Source organism: Pleurodeles waltl, chromosome 4_2 (assembly GCF_031143425.1).
Source record: "Pleurodeles waltl isolate 20211129_DDA chromosome 4_2, aPleWal1.hap1.20221129, whole genome shotgun sequence".
In the NCBI taxonomy this organism is placed as follows: domain Eukaryota; kingdom Metazoa; phylum Chordata; class Amphibia; order Caudata; family Salamandridae; genus Pleurodeles; species Pleurodeles waltl.
Window position 1 is genome coordinate 868,860,018 of NC_090443.1, and position 17,388 is coordinate 868,877,405.

Sequence of the window (17,388 nt, forward strand, 5' to 3'; positions counted from 1 at the left end):
TCGTGAACCTACCTTGCGTCAATGAGATGCAAGGTAGGCGTTCCCATCTAAAAAATGGTGCTAGCCACATAGCCCCATATTTATCCCCGTGCTAAAATGACGCACTGGTGGGAAGAGGGGCCAGATAATGGTGCAGAGTTTGCTTTGCACCATTATGTAATGCCTGGGTCAGACCAGGCATTAGGGGACCTGTGGAGTCATTTCCTTGGTTAAACAACATGGAATGGGTCCACAGGTGCCCTCCCCAAGCCCCAGGAATACCCCCACTAGAGGGACACCGGGGATGGGGGACCCCATCCCAGGTAAGTATTGGTAAGTATTTTTTCTTTATTTATTAAAATGCCATCAGGGGGCCCTAACTTGGGGACCCCTGCATGGCACAGGGTGCACTGGCCATACCCAGGGGACACTTGTCCCCTGTGTTGGCCATTGGGGTGGTGGGCATAACTCCTGTCTTCCCTAGGACAGGAGTCATGTTTTTGGTGGTTATGCGCCAGGAAATGGCGCTAGTCTGCTTAGAGGCATTTTTTGCGCCTTAAACGAGGCTAGTGCCATTTCCTGGCGCACAACCCCCTCCTTCCCTACAGCCACCTCCAGCTGGCTAGCGTCTTTTTTAAGACGGTAGCCCAATATTAGTGCATTCAATAAATATGGCACCCGACTGGCGCTGTGGAATGGCGCATGCTGGCTCTATAGTTTTTGCTGCAAAACTGCGTTTGCGCAGTTTTGTGGAAAAAAGTATAAATCTGGGCCTAAGGGTTTTCAGACAAATATGGGATCCCCTATTGCAGAATATGAACAGAGTATGGAACCTTAGAGCATCTTAGACAAATACATATGGGGTAATTGATCTATAATTCCCCCATACTTATGGAAACACACTGACACAAAAAGTATGACAAGCTGGAAGTGGGAGCTGAAATGGAATGTAAAATGGGCCATAAAATAGCAAGGTGTCCCACCACTGCTTTACACCATTAACAATCATAAATCCACAGGGAGAGTCTTGGAATATATTCAAATACTCATCGTCTTCTGTGAGTACTATGGATACTTACTAATAACAAAATGTGATTTACAGAATATGATTTAGATTAGGGACCTGATTTAGATGTTGGCATTAACGGTTTTGCCATTGAAAAACTGTGAGATTTCCCGTCCGCCACCTTGGTGGTCCACCAGCCCGATTTAGATGTTGGGGGGACCATAGATTCCATTGGGAATAGGGGATGATGGCAGGACTCCAACCACCTTTACCGCTGAGCAGATTTGGATGTGCCTTACCGCCAAGCCAACTGTGGCGGTCCAACCTCCATGTCTGAGTTGGCAGATTGGGTGTATGTGCCCAAAACTCACCTTTTCCTGCATTTCCGCTTCCATTTTTTACTACACTTGACTAGACAACACCTTCCGTCGCTGCTGCCACTACGCCATGGAGAAAACACAACCTCCCTCCCCCGTCGCTGGACCTCAAGTTAGGGAACCCGCATTGGCTGTATAAGTTGTGTGCGCACAGCATATGGGTATCGGACCACTGCAGTCATATACATGTCATAGTAATTTTTTTCATTCATGTGACATACGTATGTCTGGGACACATTTGAGTTGGACATGGATGGGAACCTACTCGTACATGACACATATCGCACACATACACAACTGTCATTGTGGTGTCAGTATTCATTGGCAAATGAATGCTGGCCCCATAATGACAGTACTTTCACACCCGTATACTATGTCTATGTTTGCACATTGCAAGGGGGTGTGTATCTGTGATGTGCTACAAATTGTGTATGTGAGTCAGTATGTGTATGTGTAGTACGATAGGCTCATTGACGCGAAGGCAACTGGAGTGGGTGATGTAGTTGTCTGTTTATGTGGGTTTGATGTGTATGTATGATTGTGTGTTGTGTGTCACATTCAGGTGAGTGTTGTGTGATGTTCGTTGTCATGATGTGTGTTTAGTTGCGCTTGTATGTGAGTGTGTTTGTGTAGGTTAGTGTGTAGTTGTGTTCACTATTGTGGTTGTGTTGTGTGTGAATGCAGTGACCATAATGTGTAAGTGTTGTGTCATGGATGTATGGCAATGTGTGTTTCCGGCATGTCCATGTTGTGTTGTGGTGGAAATTCAATGGATAATAGTGTGTGCTTGTTGTGTTGTGTGTAGTGCAGGGAGACACATATAGCTAAGGTAAAGTGTGTATGTGACTTGACTTACCTCTATTCCACGGCCAGAGCCATTGTCCGATGTCCATTGGGTCCAGCAACAGTCTTCTGCTGTCCGCAATCCTTCACCAGTTCACCGCCTGCAGGACGTATCATCTAACTTGGCTCGGCAGGAGTCCGCTAGCCTGACAGCTAGGAAGAGCACTCTTTCGTGGCAGTCTTCGGCCCAGCCACAATACATCTAAATACGACAGGCAGAACACAGTCGACTTGACATTCTTTTCTGGTCTGCTGCCGCCACAGATTGGCGGAAACTCCACCAAGATCTAAAGCAGGCCCTTAGTCCCTTGTTATCCTATTGAGAAATAGTATAACCCATTATTGTACTATGATATTTCCCTTCCCCTCCCCTTCTTCTTCCCCCTAAATCCCACTACCCCTTCCAATCTCCCTAATTGTGATTTACTTTGCTTATCAAGATCATGTTGCCTCTTCTTCCTTCTCATTAGCACGTTGATATAGATGATATGTTTCATGATTGATTTAGTTGATAGGATATAGATACAAGTTGGTATAGGGATATAGTAGAGGAAGCTAGTAAACTGTCATAGAGCACTTCATAAACATATGTTGTTAAACACTGTGAACCAAAACGTAAGTTTCCTTATGATGATTCTATTCATTACTTCCTGGAAATAGTAACATGAAGATATTGAATAAATACATGCATTGTTTTTGCATAAATTAAACTTTATTAGAAAAACATAAAATTATAGGACAGCTGTTCAATGCATTCTTTTAGGTTGAGGATGTGATAAAAGGAGAGCTTAAGAAACAACAATCTATGCTATGTCTACTGCATTCAATTTTTCATTTTATTATATGTTGGTGGGATAAGTACTTGTACAGCATAAATGATCAACTTAGTGGGGCCCGTGGAGCACTTCTATTGAACTATTTGTACTATTCACACCACGTTTAGGAGTTCCAAAGTGCAAGGCAAACTTAGGCCCATATTTATACTTTTTTAGCACCGCATTTGCGTAATTTTTTTATGCAAAAGTGGGGCAAACTTACAAAATACAACTGTATTTTGTAAGTTTGCACCGCTTTTGCATCAAAAAGTGGCGCAAATGCGGTGCTAAAAAAAATATAAATATGGGCCTTATTATCCATAATCTATAACCTGTCTGCTTATTTTTCCGGTCTTTCTACAGATAGCTTCAACTGCCTGTTGCAAAGAGCATTGCATATAGTACTATATAGAGCAGGATTCAGTCCATTGCTCATGGCTGGATGGCTTTTTTGTCTGTCTCTATTTTCTTACCTTGTATTCTTATGTTTGTCTGACCCTGTAGCAGTTTTTCTTTACTCCCGCTTTTCATTGGATGAGTTGTATCTTTCCACCTCTTTTGCCATGGCACTATTTTATTTATTTTTCCCTTTAGTACTCTTTTAGCACTCTATTTCAGAGCCCTATAGAGCACGCTTGCTCTCTTTCCTTCGCTCATCCAGCCTGCGCTAATCCACCCCTCCCCCCTCCCCATTTGTCCAAGAATGTGACACCGACCACACTGTGGCTCGGTGTAGTACTCTCGCTCTTATTCTCTGCCTTTCTCTCCCTCGAGCTCTCTAGCTATTTTCCAGATGTTATCAGTGCAAGCCAGGCTTATGAGTCACACGCAAAGCAGCCACCAGAGTGTGTGGCCTGAAAACAAGTGTAAGGTACGGAGCAAGGGTTGGGGGAGCAGGTAGGGCTTGGACAAGTCAAGGAGGATGAGGTAATGAGGTTGTGTAGGGCTGCTTTTTGAAGCCTCTCCCCAAAACCTAGAAGGAACTGTAATGGAACAATGGAACCTTCCAATCCAACCAAGCAACAGCAAATTATGACAAGGACACGAAAGAAAATGGCTGAAGGAGTCCGACTCAAAGACCACTCTCTACTTTTGGCACTTTTTAAAGTATTCATGACATGAGGTCTCCCAGACAGCTAACACGATCTGTTCCAAGACATAACAATCAGTGTACGACAAATGCATGGAATTTGGCAATTGCTTGGACCACATGGGATTCCTTATTAATTTATCATCAATTGTTTAAGTTAATAATAAAGTCGAACTTGTAGGTTATTTTGTAAAAGACGGGGCAGGGATCACATATGTAATGCCCTTGATTGTTCACAGCAGTCAGAGGAATATAACAATATTTATCTGAGTGTAACAGTCAATCAATCAATAAATCTTTATTCGGTTATTTTTCAAACCATAAAAAATAGAACTACCTAAGTAGGTTTCTCGCAATAAACCATGATCATATAACTTATGCATAAAACCCATTAAAAAGGAGTAACACAAATAATAATACATATCATATGTAAAATGATTTTTTAAAAATAGCTTAGTTCGATAAAATTTAGTCTTCTACTACTCTTTAGAGTGGTCTTCAAAAAAGAGATTAGACTAAAACAGACCTTAATTTATTGTTTTGTTTTTGTGCGAATAACATAGCTGGTCTGCAGTGTCTAAAAATATGTTTTTTCAACAAAGATTTTAAACAGTGTAACATTAACCCCCATAAACACTAGCACTGAAGGATACCCTGGAAGGAACAGCCATCGCAAGGGCGAAAAGGGGGATAGCCAGACCACTCACCCTTTTTAAGAAATGCCACTTAATCTTGGACAGTATTTAGACAAGAAAAATATCAATAAAAACCTATGTTCTGAATTCATCAGTTTCTAAATAGAATTGCATATCCTCGGAAGTTAAGATAAATATATGGGCAATGTTGGTGAATATGGACTCACCGGTTTACCCCCTAGTGATCTCACAAAGGTTAAACAAACAAGGTTTTAACTGAATCTTTAGAAGGATATGTAAAACTGGACTTGTTAAAAAAAGATGGAATACCCACCACACGGACAGTTTTCTTAAATAACCTAGCTAAGGTTTGCAAATTACATGATCTAATGAAAGACAGTCACGCAGGACCGTTCTATTCTTGGTCGTCTCTGGTTTGGACCACACCATAGTAGTAGCAGTCTGATCCAGTCCTCCAGATACTGCATACCCAATTTCACCAGGCAGATGTGATTAGAATAACTACAGACAATGCCAATAGTCTCTTAAGAAAGACATTGTCTGGATCTTGGAGCTTCCCATTATCAGTTCACGCCATATGCCTCCTGCAAAGCTAGCCAGAGACACACATCTAGATTCATATATCATGCACATTTCTTTAAGAGGTTACTGCCGTAGCTTAGTCCCAAAATGGAAAACAGGAAGCCCAAGTGTCTTCCTAATCTGCAGGGGTATTTTTATACTTCTGTCTGCACCTACAAACCTCATCTCTATCTCTAGGAAACTTCCCACGGTTCAACCAGAAGTTTCTGTGCTCATCTGAGCATGCTTGATCAAACCAATCCGGCTGTTTATCCCTTAGGCGATGTGGCCGCCTTTTAAAAAATTCTTGACAGAAATATACATTGTTTCGTAGCCACGCTTGCTGTCATTCCCATTAGACTCATCCTGCAGGCATACCATCAACTTATGAAAATTTTGACAAATGAAATACCTCAAATATCTGGTCGGTGTTAAAGGTGCATCACCTAACCCTGGGTCCACTTGCCATCATCACCTCAATGTCCACAGCATAACAGTCATCATGGCGCCACAGGGCAAGACAACTTGTAAATACGCATATGAGCATGGGCCTGATTTAGATTTTGGCGGATGGGTTGCTCCATCACAACGATGACGGATATCCTGTGCGCCGAAAAATAAATATAATTATTTCCTATGGAATTTTCCCAGTTAATGTTTTGCATTAGAGCCTTGTAGTTATAGTGGATATGTACTAGGACCCAGAACTGACCATACCAAGAATACTCACGGAAAAGGCACACTAAGACCCAAATTACAAATCACCCCTCAATACCTTGAGGGAAACGTGAGTTTCTTGTACAAATCAGTATTATAAGTGAAGCAGTGTGTCCCCTTCTTCTCACGTTCTCTCCTCCTAGCACTTCGATGTTCTTTTGAGTAGGAATGCGCTTTATAAATCACAGCATACATACATACATACATACATACATACATACATACATACATACCCTCGGTAATACTGGACACTTATCCACCTGGTCGAACCTGTTGAAATTAGTCTCTGTAAAAAAGCCATGTAATTCAGGGATGCTATCCAGATGTCATCAATGTGATAACAGTGATTTGTGCGTGTTATTCTCCACTCAATAGAGGGAGCTACAGGAGGATAACTTTTAATACCATAGTAATTCCACATACCAGATTAGCACATACAAGCAGTTTTGCTAATGTCATGTGCAGAAATACATTAAATATGTTTTAGCCAAAGCTATCCTTCAGCTTCCCCTTTCATCAAAGTAAAAAGCATCCGCCAGGGTGTAAGTGTTGGTGTCTGTGAAATTGTTTCGGAGAGGGAAATAAAAGAATAACAATCAGTCTGTGTAACCAGCCATAATTTAATCTAATGCTAAACTTTGAAGTGATGACACATTATGATTGTATGAAGATCATAACTGTGGGAGATCACGCGATGGATTGGCACAGAGTTAAATTCAGTTGTTCGGAGAGCATCTACTTCCGTTGCTCAAATTTGTGTGTTGTTCTGTTGTGACTCCTTGGGCTTTTTTTCCTGCATTTACCCTTTCTTGAGACGTCTTCATCTTCACAGACAGACACACTTGAAGCCTACTGCACTTGGTTGTTGTTTTCTCTGCGATGTCTTCGCTTTTGCTCTCCCGTGAGGACTTCTGCACTTTTTACTCAGGGTTACCTTGTGGGGTTTTTTGGTGGATACTGGTCCAGTCCTTTCTTTATTTTTCCTTATGGGGCCATGTTGCTAAGATGCAGGACCATGTTCTAGCTTTCGTGGCCTATGTTTAAGGTAGGAAGAGCTTATATGTAGTCACAGTACGACCAAGCAGGAAGTGTGTCATTTACATGCCAAAGTGAACCAATGGCAAGCCTTCCTGTGCCTGACGCCCTCTATTCTTATGTTCTGCAGATCACCATACCAACCATCTTGCCAAACAGAGGATCACTTTTTCTACGAGGCACTGCATAATATCGATGGTAAAAATCCCCATTACTAATAGTGCTTCTTTTCAAAATATCCCCTTTCTGAATATCGAGGCCGTACTACCTTCTCGCCTCCTTGGCATAACTAAGCCATTGCTAGACTTTTAAACAAGGTCTTATTTATACCAGATATCTTCCCAGTCACTGTTGGGATATCTTTAATATACTACTGAACCTGTGTCATCTTAAGGATTTTGGGCCCCCAGTATAGAACAAATTTTAATGTTACTATCCATTTCCTGCAAATTCAAAACAACATGATGCCCAGTAATTCTAAATTGCATGTTAAACTTTAACAGGATCACAAAATAAATTGAAATATGTCTTGCCAGAATCCTAAAAATCATTAAGATGACACTTGGTAGATAAACTGTCGGAGACAGTAACCGGCAGAGAGGGAGAGGGATTTAGATAGAGAAATAGAATTGATTGGTCCAATAGAGAGGAAGTTAATTTTCCCAGGGGCTCCCTTCAAAGGTGAGGGTCCTGTGACACTGCCCACTTTGCCCATGCCTTAAAACATCTCTCTACTGAACTCTGGCTTTGATCTTTTATTCCTCACAGTGACTTGCCTGTCGGACATCTCCAATCCTGACCTTCATATTGTCCTATCTGATGGCTTTACCATCTTATGCAAAAAAACAGGCAGGGGTGGAGGGGTAGGGTGTTGCGATAATTTTTAGGGCTACAGTGAAACTCACATCTCCCTCTTCCTGTGCTGGGTTACCCTCTGAGGCTATCACTTGTAAAATCACCTTGTCTTGAATGGCTTTCTGATCTTTTATCCTAACGTACTGGCTCTCTGATGACCAGATGGTGTGGCTTCACGCTTTTGTGGACCTCTTGCTTGAACTTGCAGAGTCTTTTACTAGATTCATCACCTTAAGTGATTTTAATCTTCAAGCAGGTCCTACAGATAATACAATATTTCCAAGTTTAGCATCTGAGCTGTTCTCCCTTTGTGTGAATCAGAGTATACAATACTTTCTTGAATAGACTACAGCAACTTTTATACATGTCCCTCTCAGAGTACCAGATTTGTAAACTTTGAAGAATTGAAAACATGGCAGTGTGGGTGGCTGTTGGTCTTATTAAGTTTGCTCATGTTTCTTAGACACTGCAGTCTTCATTGGCTGCCAATTCAGAGCAGAATTCAGTTCAAGCCACTTTGCTTTATACACCGAGCCTTTCACAAGACTGGCCACAAGTTAGATTCCTCCCGGTTTTCACACTACAGCGTGACCAGAGTGGAAACATTTATTCATGTTGTGTTTTGGGCCGTTTCCTGTCGCGGGTACTAGCCCTATCCACACAAGTGAGGCACCAATTTTATCACTTATCAGGTGTTGTGTTGCTTCTTCAAGTCCCCTGCTGTTGTCAAACTCACACATGAGGGAGATCTTTGAGTGTTCTGGGTACTACATTCTAGAATAACTACCTTGTTTAACTTTGGCGCTTTTTCGTAAACAATAACAAGCTTTGGGAAAGTATTTCATACCTATTGACTGTGCCAATGTTTTCAAGCCATGCTGTTCAGCATTGTGGTTTCTGTGCAGCATGGCTAAAAAAAAGGCATGATGACACAGCCGTCTAGACATTTTGTAGGTGCATCCTTACATTCAAAACGCATGAGTGTGCCTTCAAAATCATGGCTGCTTTGCAGATAGCCATTCTTTTTAAATTGGTCTGAGATCGTTTAGTAAATTTAAAAAATAGCGCAAATATTATTTTTTAGTATTTAGTGCGAAAGCACTTAAAAACAACGGATGAGCGAGTTGCAGGTATTAGGGGATGGAGAGAGTGAAGCAACATGGCAGGCGTGGGGAGAAGCAACATGAGAGAGAGCATGGGCGCAAAGGAGGAAACTCAGGCGAAAGAGCAGGGTCGTGCACGGGGACACCCGGGTGAGAGAAAGCAACATGAGTGCCTTGGGGAAGGAAAGCACATGGGCAAGAGATGTTAATGTGCCAGGCGGTGGAAGAAGAGCACATAAGGGAGACAGCTAGAAAAAAATGCACTCCAGTGGAATGCTTAAACAAAAAAAAAAAAAGTAATTCGCTAATTGGTAGCAGCGCAAGATTAGAAGCCAGCCATTTGGAGAGATGGTAAAGACGCTCTGCTCCCTGGGAGGGGCAAACACAAGATTGGCAAGCTAAAACACAAAAAGGCATTGAATAAGAAGAAGGAAAATGAAAGTGACAGTAAAGTCATCCAATGGTAAGAAATGAGCAGATTGTAAACTTCTATATATTCTTGATAATCCCACAAAGTTTCTTTAGCAATCAAACCAACTTGTGCTGTCTAGTATATTTAACCCCAAATAAATCGATCTCTTCTGCAAGTTCCATTCAGTCCTTTCTTTCTGGTCCTGTAGGGACCTGCATAGATCTAACTCCATGATGCCTTCAAGTGAAAGTTTGCACTTTATAAATAAATAAAGAAAGAAATACATAAATAGATGTGTTCTTCTTGTCTAGGTAACTTACCCAAGAGTCTTCCAGGATACCTGATATTCTGGTGCGGAAACGGCATCAATTGGATTTACATTGATGAGAAATGTAATGGATACAATAACTGTGGAGACTGTTCCGATGAAGTTGGCAGTCGTAAGTAACAGATCTGTCATTTGGTCATTAAAGTACTGCAATAGCTATTTTGCACTAAATAATTTATTATAAGCGATTTTTTCATAAGAATAATTACTAACCACAGTTTCAATGGCTGTAGTTCCTTTCTGTTGTGTACTCAGGTTGGTAGCAATAACTACTTCGTATGACAAACGGTTATACCAAACTCGCACACAAAGTGTAACAAACTGCCTTCAGAGGAGCGCCTTGGTATAATATCTAACTTTTGCAAACTGAATATGTTGGTACATTTACATTTTTATTTACTTAGAATAATAAAGGGGGGGCAAAGAGTGGTATATAGCAATGTATATTCTGGGTAGCACATGCAACTATTTTTGTACACATTTCTAATGAAAGCATTTAAATGTGTAACTTATGTGATCACAGGAATCCGGCTCAAAGAATGCATTTTCCAAACAAAGATTGAATATAAATATGAAAATGCATTATCTAGTTAACACCAGAATATTGGGAAAATATAATTAAAGAAGGCCCATTGGTATATGATTTTCTTCATAATCCAAAGGGAATGGCTGATATAAAAGACTAGTAGCTGTGTATGCTTTTTTTTTTGCGGGGCCAGAATAAAAGTTGAGCTGCAGGTGAGCTGAGCTGGCTATCCCGGAGACTGGATAGAGCCAGGTACAAAGCATTACTATTACACCTAGAAGTGTTCTTGGAGAACAGTTCTGTCTACTTGTAGGATAAAGGCTTAATCCATAGAGAGGGCCACAAGTTCCAAGAGTCTGAGGCAGAGGCCATGGCAGAATAACCTTCAGCGGGCACAATAATGTTTTGAGAGCTAGAGTGAGATCTTCATCAAACATAGCCGTATAAACAGCAAGCAGCATTTTGCACGGGTTTTCTTGGATGATTCTGTTGTTTGCAGTTTTTTCAGGGCTCAGATGTCTTCGGTGGGTAATAGGTGTAAGCAGAGTCAAAGCAGACCTCAGCAGCCACAGTGATTACTCTTTGATTGCAGAAGAGTCTTCAAGTGGTACATGGTCCCAGGAGTATCTGTTGAAGTTAGATCAGCTCAAACCTTTGTCTTGGTTGAGTTTTGCATACCTGGAATCCCACATCTGTCATTGCTACAGATTTTGGAATTAGGTAAGAGGGCTTCTGCAGTTTGACTCCCACAAACCAACACCTTAAGTTTTGAATTGTAGGGGTCCCACAGGTAGGGTTCTTCTCCAGATAGGTTGTCTTAAAAGCTAGTGTCACTCTTCACATGTCAGTTAAGAACAGTACGTGAGCACAAGTATCACTCGTCCAGCGTTGGAAATTGGACCATGAGCACACAGCTCCCAGGTTCAGTTGGCTTCCTCAATTGTTTTTCTGACTTATTTAGTCTTCCTAGTCCGCTCGGCTACCAAAGTGAAACCAAAGCAGACTAGTCCCCAGTAGCGAATAAGGCACCCTCCTGTGCCTAGAAACTGCTACTTAAGCTGGCTTACTCTAGCGAGCTAAGTTCTGGTTGCAGTACCCCCCCCGCACACACACTTTTCACCTGTTTTTTTAGCTGCACCTTCGACTGAAGTACACTGAGGAACCCAGTTCCCTAGTGCCAGTGTTCCTTCCCTAAAACAAGACACCTGGTCCCTTGATCCCCAAGTGACCATACCCTTCAGCCCCCTATAAGTCCCTGGTAAATGGTATCTCTTGTACCTTGGGTATGGATACTGAAGAGGGCCCCTCAGAGCTGCACTACAACTTGTGCCACTTCTTAGGGACCAGCACCAACCTTATGCAGACTGTCATTGCAGACTGTGTGACAAGGTGCTCCCAAAACTGAAAACACGACATGACACACACTTGTGTGCCATGTCCACTAAAACATTGCTTGTAATATCTGTAAATCACCACTGCAGCAGGCCTTTAGCCCTGCGCAGACGGCATTGTATTACAAGTGAGGGCATATATGCATGAGAAAAATACCCCTACTATGTCTTTGTCGATTCTTAGAGATAGTAAGTGTACAGAGAAACCATTGTAAATACATGTGCTGGGCACAGGTCAGTACGAGTTCTCCAGCTACATGATGGCTCCTCTGAACCTAAGGATGTTTGATATCAAACATCTTGTTTTAATAAACCCTCACTCATTCCAGTGATGGATTGATTAATACACACACCCAGAGGGCACCTTAGAGGTGCTCTGGGAAAGCCCTACCAACTGCTGGTGAGCTCACTAACCTGTTCCGGCCAGCCTGCCACCAAGAGTCGTGAATCTGACCTCCCAGGGGGAGAGCCTCCACTCTCGAGAGGTCAGAAACAAAGGGCCATATTTATACTTTTTGACGGAAAACTGCGCTATCGCAGTTTTGCGTCAAAAAAATTTGCGCCGTCTAACGCCATTTGGATGCACCATTCGGGCGTCAAATTTATACTTTGACGTACGGCGGCGCAACCAACAGGTGGGAGTCATTATTTCGTGACGCACACAGCGTCGGTTTGTCGTAAGGGAAACCCACGTAAAAGTGACACAAATCACTGTGGGTCGATTTACGACAGCGCAATCGTGAAAACGCCGTTTTTTTTCACGCTATTGCGTGACATTTTTGCGCGAAAACTGCACTTACAGGAGAGGAGACCCAAAATGGATCCTAGATGCCCCAACAGACCCCAGGAGGATGAGAGCAGACCAGGAACCAGCCAGGAGGAAGCATACAGGAACCAGGACATGTTAAAGAAAAAAAGAAAGTGTCGCTTCAGTGCAGAGGAGCAGGAAATCCTGGTGAAAGAGGTGACGGAACACCAGCACCAACTTTTCATATCCTCAAAATTGCCACTCAGTAGGAGAGAGGCCATCTGGAAAGAAATTGTGGACAAGATAAACAGTGTGGCTGAAGAACGCCGGACAGTCACCGAGTGTAAGAAACGCTGGCATGACTGTAAACGTAGGACCAAAGAGAAAATGGCCAGGAACAGGAAGGCAGCAATGCAGACTGGAGGGGGGAGTCCAGCACAACAGGAGGCCCTGGACCACATGGAGGAGATGGTCGCAGCCGTCATCCCGGAGGAGATCGTCACAGGGATACAAGGACTGGACAGCGCAGACTACCACGACACTACGCACATGCAGGGTAAGTCGCATGGGGAATTACAATGCAATAATGGGGACTGTAAGCAGGGGGGGGATACCTACTACACAATGCATGTAACTTAGCACATATATGAAGTGGCATGGGGAAAGGGGCATGGCAGGGGGGAATGCCCAGTACTGACCATAGCCGGGGCACGACAAAATACTGCCACCACTACAGTCCCACGGGGACATCCTGTAATTACAACAAGAGAGCCAAGGGAAACCAGTGACAGGTGGGAAGGACACTACCCTGAATCCACATCCAGGCACTTGTTTTGCACAAACTATTCCCCATCAACTAGGTCCCTACCTGTAATGCAGTAGCAAATACAACAATTGCAACTTAACTGCCACCACAGTTGACAATAACACCTCTCATCTCTGGGCAGCTATAGTACCAAATGGCAGGAACCCCACCCTGGAACATACATACCTAAATTAGGGGGTGAGGATGACATCTGCAACTACTCCTAGAAATAAGACAAAGGTACCAGTACACTTAAATGCCGAATGTCCATAACTGACACATACATAAGCCTAAGTAAACAGCAATAGGAGCCACACAGCACTAACAACACACACATGCTGCATACGTCAGGGTCCCTCACGTGCCTGCCTAACAATGCTACATCACAAATGTCATACTGCTCAGACAACAACATTGACGAGGGGACACAGGCAACTGGTCAATGGAACACATCTGCACAGTCTAACCAAAAAATAGGACATTCATACGATAAACAGGCCAATCCAGTAAGACACACATGAGACCCCATCAGATACAAACATCAACAATGTTTACATCCATACCACATCCTAACATTGACATACATAGGTCATGCCACCTAACATGTACAGATCATGCAATGTGAATAAAAAGTGTATGGTGCAGGGCCTGTGAGGCAAGTGTGCTGGCAGGGCAGTCACAACACCCACAGTCAGTCAAAGTGTAGCGTGGCAAGTGAAACGTATACTTTGCGCAATAGCCTCAGGCTGGAGGCCTTTGTGCATCTTACCCTGAATGTACTTATACTCATTTGCTCACATCTAAGTGCCTCAGAGCACTTTGCACTAAATGAATCTCATTGCCCTTCCTATCAGTTAATGTAGCAAATAGTCAGTCCTAAGGTGTTGGCAATTAGTCAAATCACCCTGTTTTGCCTACTTCTGCACTGGAGTTTGCCAGAACATATTCACTCTGTGCCCCAGTCAAGGATACCGTCTGGTTCGTTGATGATAGATGTGGTAGGGGTTAAGGTTTGCCATTCCTGCGTAGGGAAACTTTGTCATCACAATGACATATGTCTTTTAAATTCACTTCCTTGTCCCAAGACACGCATGGGGGAGTTTACAAACAGAAAATCACATCTAGATGCTGCCTGCCTTGCTGCTGATGCACAACCAGATCCCATCCCATTCCTCTGATATGAGGGATGATGTCTCCCCTGTGATTCAGACAGCCAAGCTCCAAACTTAACATGCTGTGCTATATATAGAAGAAGCAGAGGGAGAGTAGAAACTGTTAGGCACCATGATAGCTGTGTACCAATGTATTACTCTCCTGCGGACTATTTCAGTTCTAACTGTGTGTATTGTTTTGGTTATTGGGGCTCACACCTAAATTCCTACAAGTCAGTTGTACAATGAAACTTCATATCAAACAAATACTGTCTGTGTCATTTGTGTATGGGAACATACCAGAAAAGATAGAAATGTGTAGGACCTGAGTGACCACCACTTCCCTGAGAAGTCCCAAAGATGTCATGGGCTTGGACTTCTAAACATTCCTCTGTTGTGGGAGACCAGAGGCACTGCTAGTCTGTCTGAGCTAAATAGAATATCTGGGTGACAGAGTTATTTACAAGTGGGTCAAACTTAGTCCCCCACACCATTAGCTATCCTGCTGCCTAGAAAGCCAAGAATCACATGTAGGATAATGAGAGCCCACCCAAACAAATGTCCCTCCATAACAATAGTGAAACACCGAGGGAGGAGTAGGACAAAAAAATGCATATTCCGAAATAATTACAAATCAACACCTAGAGATGACCTGGCAGGCATGTCTGATAGCTCCATATCATACATGTGACACACAGGTGGGCCATAGGCCTACAACAATGCCCTATGACGGACAGCAGATACCAAGACAAAATCAGAGTACAAAGTTAAGGCATCCAAAGGCTTGTATCTTAGTGCAAAATGATCTCAACACAGACACACTAATTGTACCCTGTTTCTTTGCAGAGGAACACGGATCTCCTGCCGATATGCCTGTCCATGAGTTCCCTGATGACATGGATGACGAGACCATCATCCTCACACAAGAGACCATTGACATGGTCCTCGAAAGCCTCCAAACCCCCCCTTCAGTAACAAGGAGGAGCCAAGAAGAAGCAGCCACCACAGTAGAACCACCCGCCACCCCAATTGTAAGACCTGCCAGCTCCAACACAGCTGAGGACTCTGACGACACTGGCACCAGCTTCGAAAGAACAGTCGTTGGGGTCCAGCGGGAGCTGGCCAAGGAGGTGCGGGTGGGGATGCAAACTATGGCAGCCAGCCTTGAGGGGGTGCGTTCGTGCATGCTGTCAACTGCTGATCAGGCAGCTGCAATGCAAGCCAGAACATCGCTGTTGGAGGAACTTTTAGTAACACAGAAGGCAATCTGCACAGCTGTCATCCAGTTGACCAAACAACTCCAACAGCAAGCCAGTCAGCGTGTGCACGAATGCAACATCGAACCCCTCAGGGCCGACCTGGCTGCCTACCATCGGGATGTGGCTGCCATTCTGAAAAACCAGCACGCCCTCCTTGCTGCAGTACTGCCCTTCATAACTGGACAGGGATCAGCCCCCGGGATGTCTGCCTCCATGTCTTCTGACACTGAGGTGTGTGTTGCCCCTTCACAACCAACAACAACAAGGACACACCAGGCAACACACACATCAGAAGAAGAAGACATGGAACAGATAACATTCACTCGCAAGAGTACCCGGAAGCCCTAGTCCCTGCACCATGCCCTACTCTGACCAAGGTCCTACGTTTTGACACATGCCAGCCTCACTCCAACTACCCTCAATGACTGTTCGGCAATCCACTGTTTAACTTGTCCACATTGGCTGTAAATGTTTCTCTCCTACCATTTGGCAATTCCTGTTCCTCTGCACCGTCTGTGACATCACCCCAGCATGTCAGGAGCATCATCCACACCCTGTAAATAGGATCACCATTTAAGAATGCACCAGAACGGACTCACCTAACATTGTTAATGGACTTTTTGCACTACTCCACCTAAAAATAAATATCACTTGCACACCTATTGTGTCTCTGTGTCATTTCACACTTCAACTGTGCAGTACATAACTCCAAAGTGGCTGCGTGGCAACCATGTCGATTCTCTATACTACTGTCCTGATTTCATGTATACTGAAACATCTGTGCAGTGGCCAGGATTGCATCATAGCTTTACTAGACTGAGGAAAATAACTGATGTAGGGACTAAGCACACACAATCATGCTGTGTTGGACAGAATGATGCCCCATCCATAGCTATTCTAGACAACTAATGGTGGCTGAGAAATGTAGGCACCTTGCAATACTAAAACAAGAAATTATGCTGTAAAATGAAAGGAATGATAACCAAATTACACTGCATCAATCACCCTTACAGCGTATACTACCATGAAGGAAAGTCATGCTCAAGCAGTACACACATGATGTAGGTCAGCAATGACAGCAACAAGACAAGAGTGAACAAATACTCATCTACAAAGCTCTCCCTGAACTTCACAATGCTGTCCGACCTATCTATTTACCTACAAAATCAACTCTGGAAGCACTCTTTGTGAAGTAGGATACATACCAACCCCAAATCTTGATGATCTATGCACACTACCAATGGTGGCTCTCCCACATGGTGGATACTTACCAAGTTAGCACACGGGTAGCTGGCATGTTGAACCTCAATAGCCTGGGGATAGCGAGCATAGGACACAAATGTCATACTAAAACTTTCTGCTACACTGATGTCAAGGCCATGAAAAGGTAGCACCTAACGCATCAGGTAAAGGGTTAACAAAATTTTTATTTCCAATAAGTAATAAAAGAGGCAACTAAGGGAAAGATAAACCTACACTAATCTAACCTGACTACTACTAACCCACAACTGTCCCTAACTAACCTAAGCTAAACTTACTCTACACATGTAACGAAACGATCTAAACATCAACCCCCCACCCACCATTATGAGACAAGACATATGCAGGACAACACTTACTAACCTACACACATACTACACTATCCTAAACAAACATATATATATATATATTTTTTTTATAGATTTTTTTATTTTTTTATTTTTTTTAAACAGGAATCCCAACATTGCCCCC

The 17,388-nt window shown here is 43.2% G+C and overlaps 1 protein-coding gene across 1 annotated transcript in view; it reads left to right on the plus strand.

The window, feature by feature from the left end:
- Nucleotides 1-17,388, plus strand: part of LDLRAD1 (low density lipoprotein receptor class A domain containing 1) — a 150,839-nt gene that overhangs the window by 89,246 nt on the left and 44,205 nt on the right. Inside the window, exon 5 of the mRNA XM_069232639.1 lies at nt 9,761-9,889. Coding sequence (XP_069088740.1) covers nt 9,761-9,889 — 129 coding nt within the window. The remainder of the gene's footprint in view (nt 1-9,760; nt 9,890-17,388) is intronic.